Below are 23634 nucleotides of genomic sequence, written 5' to 3' on the forward strand. Positions count from 1 at the left end.
GTGTACATGTGTTATTTATGGTGATTGAACCGAAAAGGCCCGCAAGGCTAAAAAAAGCACACAAGTCCCTGGGCTCTTTGGAGACGAGAAGTAATGGATCTGCCTCCACAGGATTGAAGGACACCAAAGGGTTGCATTTTCCCAACTGTTACAACCCCCTTCCAATGATTTGTGACACCCAAGACAACATTTCATAAGATGCTCCTTCTGAATTACACAATACCCCGATCTCCAGCTGTCTGTGACACCGGGCTCCTCAGGCACATGGAGGACACTTGGACTTATGTTTGCAGGGGTCCCCGGCCAACAACCCTGCTGTGAGACCCTCCTGCACACACATGGAGCCACTGCCCTCCTGGACAAATGGTGGGTGTGGAGGCCACTGAGAGCTCCGGAAATTCTCTCCATGGCTGGGAACGAAGGTAAGCCCAGCAGGAAGCCTCCTGGCTGCTGGACTGGTGTTCGGGCAGGGTGGGGGTGAGTGAGTGAGGAGTATGGGCTGCGATCCTGTGATTCCCAAATCTCCTCGTTTCATAAAAGCTCTGAGGACACACACACGAGTCCTGAGGGCGGCCATGCTGTTGATAAGGGGACAGCAACTACATTTTTCTTTTTCACTTTGGAAAGGAAAAAGGAAGAGCAGGTAAGAAATTGTGTACTGATTCTCAGTTGGCAAAAAGGAATATGAGGTGGCTATGTGCAGACACCCTACGAAGCGCGTAACATCCAGGTGGCAGGGCCATTTTAAGGATGTGTTGTCTGCATGGAAACTGAAGTGACATTTGTGGTGGCCCTTACCCCGCCAGGGTCCTGCCCTGTCCTGCCCTGGCCACCGCCTCCCCTACCTTCCTGGCTGCCTCCCTGAAATACTGACACCGTGGAAAGCAAATTGTTTTCAGGTTATACTTCACTCTTTCAAAGAATGAGAGTTTCCCTGTACGAACGAACAGCAGCAGGTAACCAACAATGGCCCCGAAAGCAGAGGAAGAGCTTTCTTACGGTCTGCATTTTCCTTTAATGAACTTTTGTGGCTGCTTAAATTGAGTTTCTCTCTCTTTTTTTAAAAACTGAGCTTCTCCCTATGAATAACGTCAACACATTTGATGAAAATATCTGAAAATGCACACATTTCAGCAAGGTAATTTTTAAGCAATCGATAGTGGAAGCAAAGCCGACAATGCGTCCATACCTGGAGCTGATATTCTTCCGTGCAGCACAGAGTCACTGGGCAGCAGGTCCTTTGAATTGGAGGAGAATGGTGATTGTCTAAATGTATCTTCTGAAAAGAAAGGGCTGGGTGGGGGAGGAGGAGTGAAGTTTAGTAAATTAAAGTTATTTAGGGTACCCAGAACAATCGGCCCCAAATACACACACACACACACACACACACACACACTGGATAATGTACTTTTTTTAAAAATGGAGTTTAGAGACTATAAGGAGAGTGTGCTGAAAATGGAGGAAGAGAAAATATATTACACGAGACAAGTGCCATCTGCCCATTCTGCTATTGGTTTTATATGTAAGGTGAATATATGGAATATCGTCTTTAAAAGATGGTTAAACCCACAGTCAGGACAGCTGAGCACTAAATTTTACTCTTGTGTTATATGTCCTGCGAGTGTGTCGTGCCCAAATGAAGACCAACCATCTGGGTCAGAATCAGCAAGTCTTGTTGAGGTTCTTCCAAGAGCGGTGACAGATTTGCCCTTGTGCACCCACATTCTGTCACCTGATCCCTTGGGGACCAAGGGCATGCTTTAGAAGGGCAGAAGGCTGGAGGAGGGGCCGTTCCCCTGAAGGAGACACCTCACTGGTCCCCACAGACACTGAGACTGCATCCTAGAATTGTCGTGGTTCAGAAGGTGTTAAAGAACCTCCATTTCCCATGAAACCAAGGCTCTGACTTGGATGATTCTAAGTATCCCTAGTGACTCAGCTAGAACTACAACCAGGGACACCAAACACCCCGCCAGGGTTTCCACTGACATGGCAGCCAGAGTGGACACAAAGGCCTTGGATGCTTTTAATCAGAGGGTTTTAACCCAATCCTATCATCCATCGTCCATGCCGCTAAAGTAAGCTGTGAATAAGTATTGTGATCACACTTGAGAACACTGGAGTATCCAGCAGCATCCAACCTGGAGAACTGGAAAGACCTACTTACAACAGTAAAAGTTTAACTGAGGGAACTGGATATACACACAGATGGTGGATGGGTCATAGAGGGCAGTAAAGCAGCCCAGAGAATAATTAAAACAAACAAACAAAAAGCAGAAGGCGACCACCGCCCTCAGGATGGAGAGACAGAAAGACACAAATGGAGTTCAGGGGTTGGGGCCACCTCATGGGAGCTGGAGCCACAGAGAAGGTGTAGCTGCTGCTGGAGATGAGGGAGAAATATCCTAGCTCTCCTTTAAGCTCCACCCCCTCTCCCATCAGGGTCTCTGATAGGCTGAACCCTCCAGGAAGCCAGACACACACGGCATCAGGGATCAGGCCCCCTGCAAAGCCACAGATCAGGAGAGGAGAAGATCTGAGGGCACCCGAGCCGCCTGGGACTCCCGTGATGGGTGTTGCTTTCTAAACAAGCTGCAAGGCTATGGTTACTATTATGAAATACTATAAAGGAAATATTAAGATACATCAAAGACACAAAATATTTTTTAAAAAGTAATAACATCAAGTTTTACATGATGGTTGGGCTAGATTTCAGCAATGCTGTGTCGCATGCTTTTTAGTTTTGTCTCAAAGATAAAACAATTTAAATAGGCTGAAAAATGAACTGGCTAGTGGGTAACAGGAGCAGGGAGACAGGCCATTTTATGTCAATCACCTCACAACCTACGGATGACACACACCCGTGAGAGGATGAGGCAGTGCAGCGTGGTGCCTGGGAGCACGAGCTTGGGAGGCAGTTCTGGGTTCAAACTGCAGCCCCACCACTTTCAGCTGTGGGACCTTGCACGGATGTGTAACTTCTCGTGCCTTCATTCTTGTCCATGAAGTGGTGTGATGACAGTGCCCACCCCTCAGAGGGGAGCTGTGAGAACCGAGGAAGAAGGTCCCTCACGGAGGATGCTTTTCATAGTGCCTGGCAAACAGCAAGCGCTCAGGAAAACGTGAGCTATTTTTTATTTCTATCTCTGTCCAGCCAAAAGCGGAACATAAATTAATCACGAGCTGACAAAAAGTGTCGTTTCCTCGGATAAAGTGAACGAAGCAAAGGTTGCTCTGATTTGGGCCAGCTGCCTGCTGGAGTGCTTAGGTTAAGTTTCAATATTTCCATGAAGAAAACTGTTGAGAATCAGAGCACTTGAAAGGATGTAGAGATGCTGGAGGATTGTTGCTCAAACCTGGACTATGAGATTTCTCAATCCCACCTCCTTAGCTCTGAAGCTTCTGCCGAGGCGACAGCGACACACTCGTGTCTCCATGGACGGTTCACATGGAAACAGCACGGCTGGCCCTGGGCACAGGGTAGAGTGGCCAGGGGCTGCCATGTTACTGTTACTCTGGCCACAGCAGTGGTCTTGAAGTCTGAGAGTTCAGGGGAGCCCATGCAACTGCTTGGTCTGAAATGTGAGACTTCCCTTTGGGGACAGCAAGAATCCCAGGAGGGCCCCCCAAAGGGTACCTAGACACATCACCCTTCTTGCCACAGAGAAACGCGTTCACTGTCCTCCTTCCCTCCGGTCTACAGAGACCACTTAGTGAGCACCTATAGAACGCCCGGCCCCGGGAACAAAATGCTCTGCAAAACCGGCTCCGGTTGCCAGTCACAGGGAGCACAGAGGCCTGCGGGGGCACGCGAAAGGGGAGCACGGAGGGCTGCCGCGTGACCAGTGCTGTAGAAGGGAGGAGTGCGCTGTTTCCCGCAGAAGCCTTAGTTGACCTGGAGCCTGCCTGTAGAGTGGGGTTGTGAGGTCCCTAGGGGCTAAGGAAGGTGTCCCCTGCACAGGGAGAGAACACAGCCAGTCTGCAGAGCTGGAAGAAGGCCCGTGTGCGGGAGATGGGGCTGGCTTGGCACATGGGTGCACTGAATGCAGGGGTCATGGCTGTGTCCCGAGAGTCCTGGGAAGCCCTGCTGTGTTTTAAGTAAGTGGCTGGGTGGTCAGAATAGATTAGCAGCTCCAGGAAGTTCTGCCTGGGGCGGGGGGGTGGGGGGGCTTGCAGAAGTCAGGGCAGGTGGCCAGAGTAGTGGTCCATACTGGATGTGGTAATGCTGGTGACCAACGCTGCAAACCAGCAGCGACGCTCACAGACTGGAAGATAGTACAACAGATAGGCCAGCAAAGACCAAAAGGAACCCTAAGGTTTCCAGGTGAACCGGCCTGAGGCAGCCATGCTGCCTGCTGGGAACAGCCTCCTGGGTTCTGTAGGTGTTGGAAATGGGCCAGCTCTGCATCTCCGCATGTTCTTTTCAACAGCAGAGACGCCCACTGATGGGAGGAGGGAAGCCCTATCCTCCCCCCACCGCTTAGAGAAATTGAGGCAAAAGGAGACAATCAATGAGGGGCACATTCCAGGTAATTTTCTACCCTGGATGCTTTATCCTGTATAGCAAAGATTTCTTCCAAGAGAGCAGAGAATGAGAAGGGGGTCACGCTGAAGACTAAAAGTGCACAAAAAGGACCAGCGATGTAACGGGGCAAAGAATCAATGGAGAAACGTTCACAAGTCAAGGCAGCTTCAGTCTGGTATGAGGGCTGACCTATAAAGAGAAGATGCTAGGTTAACAGGGCACCAGCCTCAAAGACGCCGCTGCAACAATGCTGCGAGTTTGCACCCACGCAGACCGGGAGGTGGGGAGTGCAGTGGGTTACACACTGTTGGGAACTAGGGGGACCTGAGGCTGAATTCCATTCTGGCCACTTCTGAATCAAGTGACCTTTGTCAAATCAACATCCCCTCTAGCCTCAGTTTCATCACTGGAAAAGCGATTTAGAAATACCATCTCTATGGGGGGGTGCTATAAGGGTTAAAGAAGAAATTTTACGGTCAAGTTCTTAGTACCTGGTACATGCCTACTCAAACAGCAACTAACACATACATTGCTTACTAAGTATCTGGCACTGTTCGAAAGCGCGTTGCGTGTATTCACGTCACTTAATCCTCAAAAGGACCCCAGGGTGTAGCTACCACTACCATCACCTGTATTTTGTACAGATGGAGGGACTGCCCATACCATGGGCTGAGCCAGGAGGTGAAACCCAGGCAGCCTGACACCCAGTACGCAATCTCACCCGCTGCGCTACGCTGCCTCTGTGTGGTCTCTTAGCATCTAGGCCACTCATGGACAACACTAAACCATGAATCCTTCCGGAACAAAGGGAAGGGATGGAGGAAGGAGGGATGAGGGAGGATGGGAGCAGCCATTTAAGTATGCGGGATCCTGGGTCACTGAAGGAAGACTTTTTCAATTGAGAAATTGAGCAGGTGGAAATAAGTTTTAGTCTTTATTTCTCTCCAGAAGTCCAGACTTGCTCCAGTTTTCTAATACTTCCGAAACACAGGGGTGGGGCGGTTTGCAATCCTGTCCCTGCTCCACTGCAGGCAAGCGCGTCTCTATTATAAAGCCCAAACGGAAAGGGAAGGGTAACAAGGCCTCTATCTCGGCACAGATATGAAGCTCCTGGTGGCACTGGGGCCACCCAGCTGGGCATCCATGTCCCAGGAAGAGAAACCCAACTTGGACCATGCCCTGCAGAGCGCGTGCTGGCCTAGTGGGGTAGATCTCCAATAACGTGGGTCACCTCTAACTCTCTGCCCATGTCCTGCAGATAGACAACGGGGCTTGTGACTGAGTGCCGAGCAATGCAATTTTTAGTGTTGAGATGGCACTCTTCAACTTCTCTTCTCCTCCTGCGCAGAAGGTCGCCCGCTCTCAGCCGCTGTCCAGTGTTGCGGTAGAAAAGCCAGCACTTGGTGCAGGCTGCGGTGACCGAGGGGTGGAAGGTCCAGCAGGTGCCCAACCCAGGATGCACCGTGTCTGCCTCTTCCCACAGAGACAGACAACACATGAACAATGGACTTCATGATGGAGTCGACTGACGCATGTCTGTATGGCCCTTCAACTGGCCAGTCAGTTACCAATTCTCCCACAAAGGGAGCCAGTGTGTGAATGTCACGAGGTTCTCACTTCCTGATTCTCCAGCTCCCTGAACTTGGGTCATTTTACTACTGCGCAAAAGCCTCTCCCTCAGAGAGGGAACTTAAGAAGCAGAAAAAGGCAAAAACTGTTTAAAAATGTATTTCTGATAAATATTTTCGTTTAGAAAGTTGGTAGAGGAGCAAGTTGAAACTGACAGCTACTGGGGGAGGGGACTGTCACTTAGGGAACAAAATCACCATCTACCACAACATACTCCCTTTGGCCCTGTATGATAACAAGTTACTGGAAGACTTAGCTAATTCGTAGAAATCACAGGTGGCAAACACAAAGCCTGCGAGCCGAATCCAGCCCTCCACCTTGTTTTATCCGGCCTGGCACCTTGTTTCTACCTGGCAGCAGCACCGAGCTCCTTGCCCCTAGTTAAGAAGTAGTTACATTTATACAGTCCTAAAGTTACATTTGGCCCTTTGAAGGCAACCTCGAGGCTGATGTGGCCCCCGGTGAAGATGAGTTTGACACCCCTGGTGTAAATATTCATTAAATACTAAGAAGTAGCATCTAGAAGCTGTTGCTGTAGACTTTGGACTGCCCAACACCCCATTATTTTTCCTGCCTTTTATCTACTTGACTTTCTTTTCTGGGTAAAAATGAAATGGAAATTAAATGTGCATTTTCATCTTTCTCCTGTAGAAAATCTAAGGGTTAAAACATGAAGGGGAACTGCAGGCACCCTTGAGTAGACAATTCCAGGCATCAGACGGCCTGGGATGGAGGGTCACCAGCACAGGGCTGCAAGAAGAAAAGATTTACAATAAATAATAAAACAGCCCATAAAAGATTATGGCTCTAAATAGTGATACATTTTGCTAAGTGCCGATTGTGGCACAAATATCTCCACCTTTAACATCTGAGGGCCACCAGGGAGCTCAGCGGCCTGCAGATCTGAAGCCACCCCCCACCCACCCCCATGTGCCACTGTGGAAACCAAGCATTACGGGGATTCTTAGTTTGATGGCAATAGCAAAACAGAACAAAAAGGGAAAGAAGAAGGTGGATACAATATGTAAGAGAAAGTTAAGAAAACAAACTTTATGCTTAGTAACAACACACGAATTTTCACAGAACGACAGAGAAGCATTTTTTTCATTCTAAAAGATGATGATGATAATTCTTGGGACTTGAATGTGGGGATGGCAAATTGAAAAGAAAGATTAAACCTAAAGAAATGCGTTTGCTCTATCATGAGATTTAACTCAGAACATATAAGCATCTACATATTTTAGGATGGAATGAAAGTCCATTAAAGGTAAGGGTTCCTGGCACATCATCCTGAAGTGATGTTCTGACCTCAATCTGAGCACAGACAAATTTTTCTTTAATGAATTAAAAAAGATGAGATATTTTCAAGTGAAAGTACTTGAGTCTCCATCCAGCTTCCAGATGTTTTCCAAGAGCTGGGTAAAATACGTCTAAAAGGATTTGAGTTAATCTGTATATTGCTTTGTTTGATTTTCAGGAAATTTTAAGAATAAATTATCTGACTTTGATATTTTAGAGAAGACATATGCAGTGAAAAGAGAGCCAGAAGCCCCATTCTGGGGTGGGAAAGTTCCGTGGGAGCTGGTGGTTTTGCTGTCTAGCTGCTACCCACTCCCCTGCAGAGCCCAGCCCCTGGGCCATCTCACCAGACAGCTCTTTATCCCCCCAATTAACGGGCCTTTCTCAACCGAAGCTGCAGCTACTACTTCCGGTCACTGAAACACTGGTTTTCTGTATTGACATACCATGTTATTTTTAAAGAACTAAAATCCCATCCATTTATCTAAAACCCTCGTACTGGTATTTTTAAAACTCTGACCTCAGAATCACTTGGACATGGCCAAGTGTGACACGCCACCCCACGTTTTAGAGTGAATAGGAAACATAGTTGAAAATAATCTTCCACGCTTCCAAAAGTCTCAAGAAGAGGTGAGAGACAGACCAAAACTATTCCAAGAATAAATCCTATTCTAGTTTAAAGACTTTCTGAATATGGAAATGGATACAGGGAACTTCCGTTTGGAATCTCCATGCACACATGGTGAACTGAAAGGAAATGACAACAAACCGGAAATGTTTTCTTTGAACAAAATCCAGACCTCGCTAATAACAATAACAGAATACAGTCCCTGCCAAAAACCAAAAAGAGTTTTCATTTAAAAACCTTTTCCAACATATTAGTTAAATACATGAGATTATTTGAAGATAAGGAATAGGGGAAATATTTGGATTAGTTACAGCTACCTTGTCAACATTTCCTCGAGTGCTTTAAGGTCAGAAGAAACTTTCTGGGAAATGGGGAACGTGCTCACAACTCAACGACAAAAACATTGCTACTCTTTTTTTAATTCATTTTTTTAAAAAGACCATATAAGATGACTTCATTTTCTCCTTAATTTTCACAATTAATGCAACTTTCTTCATTTTTAGGTAGTGCTTATTTTTCCCAAATTAACTTATGTGCTAATAGATTAACTTATGTTCTAATAATTCATAACAGAATAGATGCTTAATATTTTTAAATTTTTATATATGTACATGGTATAACATGATTACATTTGAAATACATTAAATGTTTAGTACCACAGATTTTTTAAAAAGAATTTTGAACACTTAAAAACCAAACAAACCCCGTGAGAGCATTTTGCTCAGGTATAGCAACCGCTAAATGTCACCATGGACTGTAAGTGGTCCCCCTAACTTCACCTTGGGTCCTTGATTTCATTTTGGCTGACAGATCGTGTAGCTTCATTTCTTTTGAAACAGGGCCAGACAGTGAACATTTTAGGTAGAAAAGCCAGTGCCCATTTTCCTACGAGTACTGTGTTGTCACTTAGAACGGTAGTCTGTGATGAACGAAAACAGTTGTAATCGTGCTCACGAAGACTCCCCTTTCCTTTTCAATACCGGAGATGGGGACTCCTGTTCCAGAATGATTGTACTCATTTACTTATTTTAACAAAAGAGCCCAGCACGCAGGCCAGCGCACAGGGGGGTGAAGAAGCGTGCTCAAGATTAAAAATGACTGGTGGGGGTGGGGGGTGGGGCGGTGAGGGGGAGAGCTGGTCTCTGACCTGAAGGCAACCCTGATCATTCAAAACAGTAAATCCCCTATTCAAGTTTAAACGGGACACAACAGAGAAGACCTCCTGTGACCCCAGCGGGCCAGGCCTGGAAGCCAGGTCAGGCTGGGTCAGGCTGGGCTGTAGTGAATAAACTTGAATTGCTGGCCATACACTGGCAAGCTCCGGCCGGGGCGTTCATCTACACACTGAGGCTGGCACTGCAGATTCGGTGGGTTTCTAACGGCGCTCGTGGGCAGACAGATAACCAAGGTCACTTCATCATTCCACCACTCCTATAGGCACGAGATTTTCACCCTTAACTTTTGAGGTGACAAGAAAGCAAAGATGTGTTTCTTTCTCCCCCTAGTCCATCAGCGTGGCTATACACTTGGCTGGTGCCAATCAATACATCCTTCTCAACAGTTACAAAACCAGTCCAACGTGTCGTTATTTTGTAAATCATGCATTGGTATTGTAGAAAATGTCCTTATTTTATATATATGTACACACATATATATACATACATATATGTGTGTAAAAGAATCTGTGAGTGAATGTTAGGATGTCTGGGGAGTGATTTAAAACATAGGGGCAAAGGACTGGCAAAGTAAGCATGACAAATATTTAATCTGGGTGGTGGGATACGATGATGTATTACATCATTCCCTCTACTTTGTTTTGAAATTTTACATCATTTAAAAAATCAGTAGCAAAAATCAAACAAAAAGTTCAATCCAGACTAACCACCAAATAAAATAATAAATGACATTAAAAGAAAATATATAAAAGGACAAATATAAATGCCTCCCTCTGAACAAAATGCTGGACCACACGAGGACTTACTACATTAAAATGTTTTTAACCTCCCAAATGGCAAAAAAATTATTTTTAATGATAAAGCACAGAGATTCTTGAAATACTTTTTCTCTCATTAGCTTATGGTAGAATTGCAGATTCAACCTTTCTGAAAGTCAGTTAGACAATTCACAGCAAAAGCCTGAAAACTGTGAATTCTTTTTTGAGTCAATTTATTCCTGTACCATTTATATTAGTGACAACTTGGGATAACAAAACCAAACAAAACCCTTCATACCCAATTACAGGAGACTGATTACATATACCGTGGCACACGCAAACACTGAACATTATGCAAACATGAAAAGAATAATACTGAGTTATATTTATTGACATGGAAAGGAATTCTTAATATATTGCTAGGTAAAAAGAGAAGATTACAAAACTGTATATATAGTAGTATCTGATGTTTACACGAAAATATAGGTATATAAATAGAAAAAAATTCAGGCAGCATATACACCACTAACTTAGCAGTGGTTGCCTGGGTAGCAGGGCTGATTATTAATGATTATTGTTTCTTCTTTATGTTCTCGTGGAAATAAAAGTTATTTTTAAAACTTAAAAAAATTTCTTTATACCTGAAAATAGTATAATATTGAATGTCAATTGTCATTGAAAAAATTTAAAAAAATTAAGTATTAGGGTCTAGGGCCCTTTATTTCTATTTTAAAGGAGATTCTTAGCCTTTTAAAAAGTAACTCACAAGATGCCATAATTGAAGGCAGCTACAACGGACAGCTGCATGTCAATTCTGACCCCACCGGGATCGGCCACCTGCCGGTCCAGAAGGCCAAAAGCTATCGAAGGAAGGGGCTGTTTCAAATATCAGAACAACAGAGCATCTTAGGAAGAAAAAATAATTGGTGATTTTAAAATCTTCTTTTCTGGAAAGTACAAATGCTTTCTATTTAAGGTTGTCTTAGAGGCGGGCCAACCCGGACAACCTAACACCGAGTCTTCAAGGAACAATTGCTGTTGCCGAGGCCGAAGCATTCATCAGTGCGGAGCCAGGAAACCTCTCAGGACAAGGAGCACAATGCCAGGCCTTGTGGAGGGACGCTGTGGCCCGGAGGCCAGACCCAGAGAGCCCGAGCCAACCGCAGGCCGCGGAAGTGAACCTGCAGGTCCGGATCTGTGAAATGTCAGCCTGTGGAGGGACCTGGATCTCCCTCAGGAATCTGACTTTCTGCATAAACAAGGCTCTCTGCTGAGGTGAGCAGAGAGCAGATAAACTCAGTTTTCTCTGCAGTGATGCAGGGCTTCGTGCTGTAGACACTGTAGGGAGCGCCAGCGAAATGTGGGTGCCCCTGGCCCATGGCATCGTCCATGAGGGCTTTTCACCCCTCAACAGAGGTCCAGCCTTGAATATTTGATATCTTTCTATCAACAACCATGGAGCACTCTTGAGAGCAAATCCCAGGTGAGAAGAACAGGAGTGAAGCCGGTACTGAGCCACAAAGACCTTTGGTCCTGTCACCTCTGCATCACCTGTCAAAGGTGACTAGGAGAGAATGCAGGTTCTGGGTGCGTACTCATGGAGACCTACAGCTTTATACTTTGTTCCTGACTGTTCTGAGTCATACAAACAAGATGGGACCCTGCCGCAAGCCAGGAGAAATAAAGGTGGGAGGGCCCAGGGAAAATGCAGAAAAGAAAGGCCCAGCCCTCTTCGATCCCGAAAAGGAGATTTAAACCTGCCTCTTCACAGTAACGCAATTCTGAGCAGCTCTGGCAGCGTCCTGTTTCAACTCTAACAGCTCAACCTAGATGTCACAGATGGGAGAAAAATGGCAGGCGGTGATACCGACAGGACAATGGAGTGTAGGAATAGAGACAAGTACTGAGATAGGTTTGGTGAAATAAGAAAAAAGAACCCTCACATGGCAGCAATGCACAAAGTGGTTTCAGGCAATTTTCATTTAAGAAAAATGATCCACTGTTTTCCAAGGTGAGTTTTAATTTCTTTGAAAAATGAAAACTCAACCGTAACCTGAAAAGCATGGATTGCCAATGAAAATATTCTCAAGTCACCATTTGCGCCAGGGCAGCTGCACAGTACACAGAGGTGCCACATTGAGGGGGACGCACTTAACCGCACAGACCTCAAAGATGTACGCATTTGTTGTGACAGCATTTCCAGCCGAGGACAGCGTCCTGCGGAAGGGCGCTTTTTAGACACTGGCAATGGGGCACCCACAGCCTTGACCTCACGGGAAAAGCCTCAAATGTCCTAACTAAAGGGATATCATGGAATTAGCAGTAACTTCCATTTCTTAGAAACAGAAATCGCAGCACATTTAACCTTCCAGTTATAAAATATAAAGGGTTAAGTGAATATATGGAGAGTGACTCAAAACCCGCCAATTTCATTTGCTCTCTTTCCTATTTTCTTAATCGCTTCTGTCTAATCCAGAGTTCTTTGTATGGAATCTTTTACTTTTTAAGGTAATGGAGCATTGTTCTCTTATGCCTTTGGAAAAACGAAAAGGGAAAATTGCACAAATTGAGGAAGCACATTAGGCTTTTACAAATTTGTGCAATTTCTATTACTGAATCATAAATATTTAAGGACGCGCATCCACGCCATCACACGGGAAAATTCTGTACTGAACACTTCCAACTACGTATGTCTTTCAGTAAACAGTGTAAGTGCCATTATCTAAATCATAGAAAAATAGCCCACACTTCAAATTTTGAAAATTGGGCAAATTAAATGTTGGTTGACACAGCATGATACAAACCTACCTTTCTCCGATTTTCCAACTTCTGCTGTTTGTCTAGTGACGGAGAAAAGGACAATTCAGGTAAACATTTCCTTGCTTTTGGAATAGCAAGCCAGGTGTGAGAAGTTTTTCGTATAGGCCTGCAATCTTATATCCCCACGGACACTGAATTATTAATGGGGGAAAGAGAACAAATAATCAAGAGAGCGTTCTTGGCAGCCATTGTTTGAAGTTCGTGGTGTTACACAACACTGAGCACGTCCAGTTCACCTGCCAGGAGCGATCTGATTCTTACTCTAGGGTTCCATTTTCCTATTTCGACCTTATCTAGCATCTGGCTGGGTGATGGTCCACGTCAGAAGGTGCAGATCTTCCTTTTATTCCTTTACACTTTGGGATGTGGTTAGGAGAGCGGTCCTCATATATCTTCACCCACAAACGATCGTACTAGCTGATTATCTATTCCCTGTAGAACCTAGGCTTGTGCGGGGGAAGGAAATAGAAACACCAGGATTTTATTAGTCTCGTAAGTGTTCAGTCCTCCTGTTCTCATGGGCCTGGCTGGACTGTCTCCTCATCTCATTTGTCAGGTAGAATGGCGTTAAGAACACTCTGTCCACACACTATCTCAAAGGAGACACACGGGCTTCTTTACGCTTGGATTGAATTTTCTGGACTCTGAGGTTAAACAGGCAAAGGAACGGCTGCTTTTAGCATTTACAGTGAGGTCCCACCTAAAGGACCGATTCAGTGGAGGTGCGTGAGGAGGGCGCAAACAAGGGCCGAAGGGGTGAGGTCAGGGCCATGGTGAGCAGGACCACGTGAGCCAATCATTGCCGCTGCTAGGCAGATGGATTTTTCTGCCTGGCTACAAGGGGCAATTTGGTGATTGTTTTTCTCTTTGATGTTTGGGAAGATGATCCCATTTAAGCAGCTGAGTCTAAGTTTTTAGGATAAAAAGAAAAAAAGGCATTCTCAAACGAGTTCTTAAAATGTCTGGGATTTGCTTCAAAATAATCTAGGGGGAGGGAGGGGGAACAAAAGAAGGGACAGATGAAATAATACGGGTCATGAATTGATAACTGTTCAAACGCAGTCATGGGTACATTCTGTACTTCTGAAATTTTCCATTGTAAGAGTTTAAAAAAATGAGGCAGAGAACCAATGATCCAGAAACTCGCTAGTTATTAGTTTCAACCTTTAGCTTCACCTAAGCCTCTTTTTAAACATTGCTAACAAGGAATGCTGTCTAACACCATTTTCTCTCTCCGTATCTCCCCACCGTATAATGGAGGCACTCCCCAACAGCAGAACTGCCAATGGACAGCTTGGGGCCCCGGCCGGGAAATTGGCACCCCCCATGTCTCGTTGGTAAGCCCATATTGAAATGCCAAGCTACAGAGTATTTCATCCTGGGTTGCTACACTTTTCCTTAGTTCTTGTGGTTGGATTGAGAGTCAAGATCAATAATGATGAACAACTGTGGGGGAAGCTGTGGGTTTATGAAGGACAGGGAGAGGGTCAACCCCTTTCCTCAGTATTGCATGCCTTGTCCCTCCCCGCGTCCCCCTCGGTATCAGACCCCAGGAGCTGGAGATCTCACTGAGTGTGGAAGCTCACTGGCATCGGGAAGAGCCGGATCTGAATACTTCCTGGAGGCCAGCATCCCAGGGCTGTCCTTCCCCATGGACTTCATAGTTAAATTACGCTCTATCTTAAATGTACCTAGCGACTCGCAAACACAGACGATTCTGAACTGGATTCCAATCCTGAGCCATTGTTCTGGACAGTCAGCTGCTTCTAGGAAATCAAACATGAGAAGTCTGATAACCAACCAACCACCCCACTAAGGACTTACAAATCTGGACATTTGGAACTTTGGAAGATGATACAAATCTTTTTGAAAAGCATCCCAAATCATACCTTCGCACATAACTCAGAAGCTCACCTTGTGCATACAAAATAAGCCAGGACTCAAAAAGGAAGAGAGAGAGTTGGCCTCCCCCCACATCCCTGCTATCAGTTAATTCAGGTCAAAGAGGATTTCTGGGCACATAGCAGCTTGATTCTATTTCACCTGAAGTAATGAGGTGAGGAGGTAAAAAAGAGATCTATTTGAGGAGAGGCTAATTGAGCAAGTTGCCTACTCAAAGGAAAAATAAGAACACACTGAGGATTTTGTAGGGGAACAATAAACCAAGAAATCTTAATACTGATTTCTGAACACTGTATCACAGGGCAGGGTGGGGGCAGGGGGCTTATAGGAAGCACAGCTTCCTGTGCTTTGGGTGAAAGATCTGATTTCTTTCTTCTTACTCCCCACAAGAGGAGAATTTAAGGATTGCTTCACTTCTGCCAAATGGCTAAAAATTTTTTTTTCTTCTATCTTGTAATTATGCTCCAGCTCCGGCCAAAGCAATTTAGGCTATGGGGAGTATTTCATTTGTTTGGGGCTAGTTCAAACCTCCTTGTACCTCTTCTCAGAGAACACCTGAAAAGCATAAAATAACACAGTCGTGCTGCACACCTTCCTGGTATATAAATATTATCACGGAACCTTAAAGAGCCAGCAGAGACCTCCAAGGAGATGCTGCTGGGGTTCTGCCCAGATCCCCAAGCGCCCTCTCCCGAGTTGCCGGGAGTGTCAGCTGCTCACAGAGTAAGAACTGCCCTCACCATCAGTGCCCCCCACCTGGGAGGTTCCACAGCACCTGCTGAAGTTAGTGGATACTAAGGGGGTGCAAAGAGCTGCCCCCTTGCCTTGAGGCCAGGTTCACTGTGCTGCAGTTCATGCCCCAGAATTCACTGTAGGACAGAGCTGAAGCTCGAATCCAGCTAAAACCACGTGCGTTTGCTCCGTAGCTTCACCTTCCTTCTCCTGCCTGGTCGCTTCCCCACAGGCTCCTGTGAGGACCCTTCCCAATGAAGCCCCTCCACAGGAACCCCCACCTCAGGCTCTGCTGCTAAGGAGCCTGGCCTGCGACACTTCGAGAAGCCTAGGGAAGCCAATTAAAATGATCATTTACTATTTTTAGTCTGCCACCTTTCAATGACGACCAATCTGGCCAATTGCATGTGTTTAACCCATAGACACAAGACCATACACTAAACAGCCTTCGGATTACAGGTAGAAGGTGAGCTGGAATCTATAGTAGCGCACATCTCCTATCTGAGAATCCCACTGAAGAGACGAAACAGACTTTCCACCCACCACACCCATGTCCCAATGCAGTGTGCAAACCTAATCCCAACACTCTTTTCCCAGCTGTGTACTCAGAGACAGGGCGAACCCCACTCTTCTGTTCCAGTAGAGGCAGGTGCCTCTCCCCCACACTACATCAACTCTGTGTGAGGCAAGCTGGCTCTGTCTCGGCCACTGTTTAATATGCGACATTCTTCCATTCCAATTCATGGCATTAAAAAGAAAACACAACTCAGGCAAGGTTTGACTGGGCACCCTCCACGTCCCAATGATGCTCTGAGGTCAGTTCAGACCATGTCGAAGAGAAAAACATCGTTTGTCTTTAGTTGCAGGAATGAAAAGCACGAAGCTAACCATGCTCCCAGTAGAGAGCAACTACGTTTGCTCAGGAAAGCAAAGATCCCTGACTTCTAAGGGGGGGACGGCGCGCATCTCCCGGGTTGGAGCAACGTATCCGCAGTGGCGGGGTCTGCGCTGGCTGGCGTTCGCCTTTGACAGCTCAGAGTCGGAAGACTGGCTGCCCTGCCTGGCCCCTCCCTTTCATTCGGCAGACGGATGGGTAGCCCACCCTGGCAGACCTCCTCAAACTGCCTTTCGCCAGTGGAAAGCTTCCTTACCCACAGCTGTAAGCGACATAGGCTTTCTTGTTATTTTTAAAAGCACTTTCTTCTGCTTTTTCTGTTTTGCCCTCCCATTAATGCCCTGAGAGAAAACGTGGGGATTTCCTCGGTGAGAATTATCAGCCCCCAGCCACGCAGGGACTTAGGAGCAGCTGCAGCCAGAGCCCTGGTTTCCTCCTGAGGGACGCTGTCCTGAGATACAGACCCGCAGACGTGCCACCCATCCAACCCTCAAGTCCAGGGACTTCTGCAAAGAGGATCATAACTACTTCACAGAATTACTGTCAGGCACAGAAAACAAGATCATATGAAAACTCCTCCCTGGCTGATGTGGCTCAGTGGATTGAGACCCGGAGGGTGGCCGGTTTGACTCCCAGGCAGGGCACATGCTTGGGTTGACAGGCAAGCACACATCAATGCTTCTCTCCCTCCCTCTCTCTCTAAAAATAAATAAATGAATAAAATCTTTAAAAAACCCTCTAATTAAAAAAAAAAACTCCTCAGCAACAGGACGCCTTTTAGATGTTTAATAAATATTAATGCCCCCCCTACCTTGGTGTCCTCGCTTTCTGTATTGTTCTCTACCCACTGAGGTTCTTGTACAAAATAGTGGTCAAGGGCAAGACTGCTTTGACACAGTGGGAGGAACCAGTTTGGGAACAATGTGCTGTGGGCCTCATGGCCCACCCAGGGGTGTTCTGAAGGGACCCCGCACAGAGTGCCTACCTGGTGGTCGTCCGGATGGTGTTTTCTTTTGTGTGATTGTGCTCTTTGCTCACTTTTTCTGAAAGGAGAAAGAATGAAACAAACCTCTTAGGTCACAGACACTCAAGTTGTGCCTTTAAGGCTGTACAGCAGAAAGAGCCTCAACATTTCTTTCTCTCCTGTGGTTCTCCTCTGGGTTTCTTTTTTTAAACAGCCAAACCCTCCCTGTCTGATCGGTAAAGACCATCATCAGAAGCATGTAGATAGCATCCACAAAAACTGATTAAAAACCAATCAAAGGGAAGCAGTCACTAACAAATTTCAAGCGTGTCATCTGGTCTCAGTCAGGCCTGAGGAAGTGCTCGCACACACGTGCACACGTGGGGGCACAAAGGGCTGTTTCTACTAGATCCTCCCCCAGCTGAAAATTTCTGCCTTTCTCTGATTCAGCGCGAGAAATGCCCTTGTTGCAACTGCTCTGCTTCCGACTTTGATGACAACCCTCAAGCCTCCTGTATTGTCAGCTCCCTTTGTGAGAGGGGCTATGAAAACAGCCACAGGACGACCTCTGGGCACTGCAGCCATAGGGCCCTCCTTCTGATAAATGTCACACGGGACGAAAAATACCACGAGACACGAAGAGGTAAACCCTCCCTTCCTCCGTCTTGAGGTCTGTACCTACCAGCTGTCAGAAATTATTTCACTAGCTTTCAAGAACACAAAAGTCTAACTCTGGCCTCCCCAACGCAGTTCAAACGCGAGGACTAAGCCCTGACCGCCAAGGCTCTCAATGGCTTCTTTTACATACCCAGAGAAAACCCGGCCAACTCCGCAAGGGTTTCAGGTTTCAACGGCAGGGCAAGTAAAAAAAAAAACTCCTAATCTTACAAATTTTGGAAAAATTTCAACAAAGATTTACAACATCTGTCCCATCCTCTGTAACACAAGAGTCTGAAGCTGTGGCATGCCAGTTTGCGTGGACAATTCCTTTCTGTCCGCTCACCAGGGACAATGAGGGTGAACTGAGATTCCCAGGCAGTATTCGTTTAGAAAGCAGGAAATCGGGCCTAAATGACTTGCCTGAGGTCACCCAGGCAGTTGTGACAGCGCCAGGGGCAGCACTCTCAGACACAAAGTTCTGAGCCGATCGCAGACTGTGATAACGCCCTCCTAGACGGAAAGGCTCTCTGAAAAGAGCTTCACTGGCCTCACTTTGGCCCAATGTAACTGCTAGATCATCTGCAACCTTGTATGGTTTTTAGATCTGTTTTCAGCTTGTTAAAAATCAAAAAGCGTGTTTGAAAGTTTGGGAGCTTTTTTGGAGCTCAAAAAGATCCATGTGCCCTATTTCATTGACAGAATTAACTATTTCCACTACGGCAGAGCTCTGCACAGATGCGGCCCTTGTGTGTGAGAGCTCGCAGGCCTCCAGATGCCGTGTCACAGTATGCGGTGTGTCACTGGGCCAAGGAGAAGGGGAACTCTCCTGACAGCCCACGGATTCCAGCTTCTTTTCTCTTTCCTGGTATTTTTCTTAGTGGGGAAAACAAGGGAATACTTAAGTAACGAGGCATTTTAGTGGGTGCTTTAAATTTGTTATCCATAACAAAAGAGTTTATCCAACATTAGTAACAAAATGTACTGATGCATGAACTTCGATATGTAGACAAATACTTCACCGCAGACAAGGGAGGTATCCCTCTATGTAAATCTAAATCTTAAACACGTATGTATCATCAGTCTCAAGCATGTTTAGGCAATCTGTTAAGGACAGAGAGTATACAGTCTGAAAGAGTTAACAAGGGGAAAAGTTTAGGGACTAGAACCCTCAACAATTCTATCAGAACACTTAGCTGAGCTGGTAATTACTGCACTTTTGAATTCCAAGGATTCAAAGTCAACACAGTTGGTTTACAGAAAATGTTCTACTAGGCTAGAGCCAAAAAGAATTCTCATTCTTCATCTTTTGCTTTTCCCTTTCCTTGATTTTTTCTTTTTTTTCTCTTTGGTGAGTACAGTGAAATCTCATTAGTTCAGACTGCACTAATTTGGAATTCATGGTAATTCAGTCAATGTTGCAGTAAGTTGGAGTTTATCTTTTGCACATTAGAAAAAAACAAAAGGCTGTTAATCAGATCAACTGCCTAAACAACATTAGAGGTGAGACTGTAGCCTGGTCCGCAGGGATCGCTTGCACAGAATTGAATAGAGTTCTAATTTCAAACGATTCTTAACTATTTATTAAAGAAAGTCTGGCAGGAGCTCAACTTGGCGACATCCAATCAACTGAGTTCGAGTGGCAGTAGGCATGTTCAAGTAACAGAATTGATTTCTGTCTACAAAAATCCTATCACGTGGGTGTTTTCACTCTGTGGGAGTGGCTTTCCTGCCAATTACTGACGTTTCCCTGAACACACGCACACATACCTGACAGCTGGAACAGGAGCTCGGAGGCCATCTTCACGGAGATATCCTGACTGAAGAGGTTTCTCTCTGGGGGCACCCTGCCCTCTGGCATCTTCTGCAAGGGTTCAGTTTTCTCTCGCCCGATTAAAGTGCTATAGCCAACATTCCGGCTGGGTGATATCGAGACATGTGAGTCCTGGATGTCAACCTCCATGGGTTCCTCTTTAATCTTCACCATCTGGGTTTCCTTGTAGCTTTCCGCTGTGAGCAGGTGCATGCAGACAAAGAAAAACACCGGAGTGTCTTAATTCAGAACGGAACGCAGTGTCTAATCACCGAGAGGACCGTGAGGATGGTGTCAAGGAGCCATTGGGAAGAGAGCGCCATGGTGCACGGGGACATGGTTGGAAAAACGGCTCATTTGACCCATTTGGTTTCCTGAAAAAGTGGGAAACTGAGGCCTGGAAAGCTAAGTGACTTGCCCAAGGCCACAGGAAGGGCAGCAGAACCAGCTGTGCAAATCTAGAGCTCAGGGTCCTTGCTCAGGGGCTCCCAGCCACTCCCACCCACTCCTTCCTCTCTGCCATGCTGCTTCCCGAACTTACAGAGAAGATGGTGTACATCGGTCTTCATTTTATAACTTAATTTCAATGAATCAAGTGAGAGCTAGCATATTAAAATAATGATTTTCTCCCTCAATTTTTAAAGCTCTGATCATTTTTTTTCTTTCTCTTCTAGGGCATCTAAATTAATAAAAGATAAATAGAGTTGATTCAACTAAAACATTTACTCCTTGCTGGGAGCTAGTAATCCTCAAGACCACCTAGGAAGTTAATGGTAGCCCAAAGATTATCACTTAGAAAAACAGCAATCTTACAGGTTATAATAACGATTCAATTTACTGACTGTTCTTGCTTTAGGTGTGACTGTTAGATGTTTGGCTCTAGTCTGAAACATAAACTCACTGTGCTAGGCTGCCATGTCTTTGTGTCCACATGTCCCTTAGAGCTAATGGCAGAACGTCTTTGAAACAAGGTGGCACAATTAGCCCAGCCATTAATTTGGGTCACTTTAAAATAAGGCCACACTTTCAAATCAATAAGCATTTATTAGTAGCTACTCAGCATTCCAGAAAACAAAAAGCAAAAAGGACTCAGACAGACAGACAGACAGACAAATGAACTGCATGGTGACCCCCACAAAAGGTATGTCTCTATCCTACCACCGGGAACCTGTAAATGTAACCTTATTTTGGGGGTAAAAAAAAGGTATTTGCAGCTATGGTTAAGGATCTCAAGATAAGATTATCCTGGATTATCAAGTAGGCCCTAAATCCAATGACAAGTGTCCCCATAGTAAACAGAAGAGGACAAGACACAGACACAGGGGAAAAGGCCATGTGAAGACAGACTAATGTTTGTGTCCCACCCATATTAGTATGTTGGGACTTAATCCCTAGAGCAGTGGTATTTAAAGATGGAGCCTTCGGAAGGTGTTTAGGTCACCAGGGTGAAGCCCTGGTGAGTGGGATTAGTGCCCTTACAAAGAAGACCCCACAGAGCTGCCTTGCCACTTCTGCCGCAAGGACATAATAAAGAGATGCCTTTCTATGAATCAGGAAGTGGGTTCTCACCAGACACCAAATATTAAGGCTCTCTGATCTTGGACTTCCCAGCCTCCAAAACTACATTGGAGAAGTACATTCCTATTGTGTACAGGCTACCCTGTCTATGGTGTCCTACCCAGAGGCACTGAGACTGAAGTTGCAGCCACAGCTGGGGATTGCCTGGAGCCACCACAAACCGGGAGAGGGAGGGAAAGGCTCCTGCCTGGAGCTTTTTCAGACTTCTGGCCCCTAGGCCATTGGGGAATAGTTTCTGTTGTTTTAAGCTACCAAGTCTGTGATAATTGGTGATGGATGGACAGAAGGATAAAACAATAAAAAAATATAAAGCTATGGGATGCAAAAGGGGAAATCTTATTGCTGCAAGCTGGGTAGTCAGAGAAAACTGTGCTTTCCTTGCTAAGTATAAGACAGGTGAAAGTCAATTACATGCACAGTTTACTGATTTGCAATAAAGATGAAGGAGCATTTTTAATTAAATAACTAAAATTACTATGGTGCTATCAATAAGCTCTTATGTAAGAAGTGTGCTAATTGTTCTTTTCTCCCTTTTGACATATTACACATGCTTCTCAGAGAAAAGGACTTGTTTTTTGTCAGCAACTAATCTGCAGGCAACTGTTACATTTAATTTAGATCCCTTCCCCCCTTCTCTAACTCTGCCAAGCTGTTTTTTTCTCTGTAAGTCTGTGGAGCCAAGTTCACTGATTCAATCTTGTTAAAAAAAAAAAAACAAACCAAAAAACCCCCCAAAAACCTTTGCAAGTGCACTTTAGCTTCCATCCAGGGATTTCTTCCTTGAGTACTGACCACACCCCCTGTGCCCCTAGGGATCTGCTGCCCTAACAGGTGGTCCACCCTCTGCTGCAGCCACAGCACATGGTCCCCTCTTTGTGTTCCCTCCAAGTACTTTCATTGGGACCAACGATGAACAGTGGGGTCAGTGTCACAGGTACACAATGATGCCTCTGAGCCCTGCAAGTCCTGCTCGAGCCTGAAGACAAACACAAAGGAATACTGGAGATTCATCTAGTTACAAAAAAAACTCCAACGATGTACAGAGCACAGCTAGGAAGAAGCTCCATTATTTATCCCTGTCTCCTCCCCAGCGCCTCTTCCAGAGCTTGTGCCCTGGATTAAAAACCACCTGGCTATTTGCCCCACTGAATTCAATGAAACCCATTTTTAAAAGCTACGTGGGATAATTTCATGTATGATTTCCATGAAGTGCTTCCTGCCCTTTCCTATGACAACGCTTGATCTTTCAAAAATGCTCAAAACACTGACCACTGATAAAATCCTTTCGTATTCTTGATCTACCTGATGGACTCCGGACTCCCCGAAAGGAGTCCTCAAATGGGCCTCCAAACGTGTGAGCGAGGCACCATAGGGTAAGTACTCTACGGTTCTTGCTCTTCTGGGCGTCGCTGCCAAGTGCTTCCTTGCCTCCTTTTGTTAAGCAGGGCTTCTCAGCCTCAGCGCCGGTGACGTTCGGGGCCAGATACTTCTTTGTTGTGGGAGGCTGAGCAGTACACAGCAGGATGTTCAGCAACCACCCTGGTCTCTACTCACTGGATGCCATTGTCACCATCCCCCTACCCACTAGATGCCGTTGTCACTGTCTCCTGGTTGAGACAACCACAAATAACTCCAGATGTTGCCAATGCTGTCTGGGGAGCAGAGCCGCCCTAACTGGAAACCACTGCCGGAAAGTTTCTGCCACATTCTAGTTTTCAACCCCCTCCTCCCAAGTTGAATCAGCACCCACAGCTTCAAAGAAGAAAGCAAAAGCTCCTCTAACGTTGTAGCTTATTACTTGTTTTTATTGAATTTGCTGGGGTGACATTGGTTAGTAAAATTGTATAGGTTTCAAGTGTGCAATTCTATAATACATCATCTGTATATCGTATTGTGTGTTCACCACCCGGTGTTATGTCTCCTTCCATCACCATTTATAATCCCTCTTTACCTTCTCCTACCTCCTCTACCCCCCTTTCTCTAAACTTGTAGCTTAGGCCCCCCAGTGACCCTCTCAGCCAGGTGTGGGGACAGGGTGGCCTAAGATGCAGGAGGCAGGTTGACTTGGGAACAGGGTGTCCCTTACAGATCCCACTTGGTCCCCAAGCCAGCTCTCTCCCTTCAGCCTGGGGCATCCCAGCATAACAAAGGCTAAATGAATCATCTCACTGATTTAGCTGTGACTCCCACACCCCAGCACAGGTCTGCACCTCCAGGTGTTTGTTCTTTCCCATCGTCTTCCCCCTCCATGCCCATTAT

The 23634-nt window shown here is 45.8% G+C and overlaps 1 protein-coding gene across 4 annotated transcripts in view; it reads right to left on the bottom strand.

Annotated features, from left to right (window-relative positions):
* The window catches only part of ZNF827 (zinc finger protein 827), a 155819-nt gene that overhangs the window by 52256 nt on the left and 79929 nt on the right, over positions 1-23634 (bottom strand). For all 4 annotated transcript variants that reach the window (XM_045202338.3, XM_071219154.1, XM_071219155.1 and 1 more), the window contains exons 6-8: positions 19755-19994; positions 17349-17406; positions 1190-1293 (exon numbers count right to left, since the gene is read on the bottom strand). In XM_045202338.3, coding sequence (XP_045058273.2) covers positions 1190-1293; positions 17349-17406; positions 19755-19994 — 402 coding nt within the window. The remainder of the gene's footprint in view (positions 1-1189; positions 1294-17348; positions 17407-19754; positions 19995-23634) is intronic.

The sequence above is a fragment of the Desmodus rotundus genome, chromosome 9, assembly GCF_022682495.2.
Source record: "Desmodus rotundus isolate HL8 chromosome 9, HLdesRot8A.1, whole genome shotgun sequence".
Classification (NCBI taxonomy): Eukaryota; Metazoa; Chordata; class Mammalia; order Chiroptera; family Phyllostomidae; genus Desmodus; species Desmodus rotundus.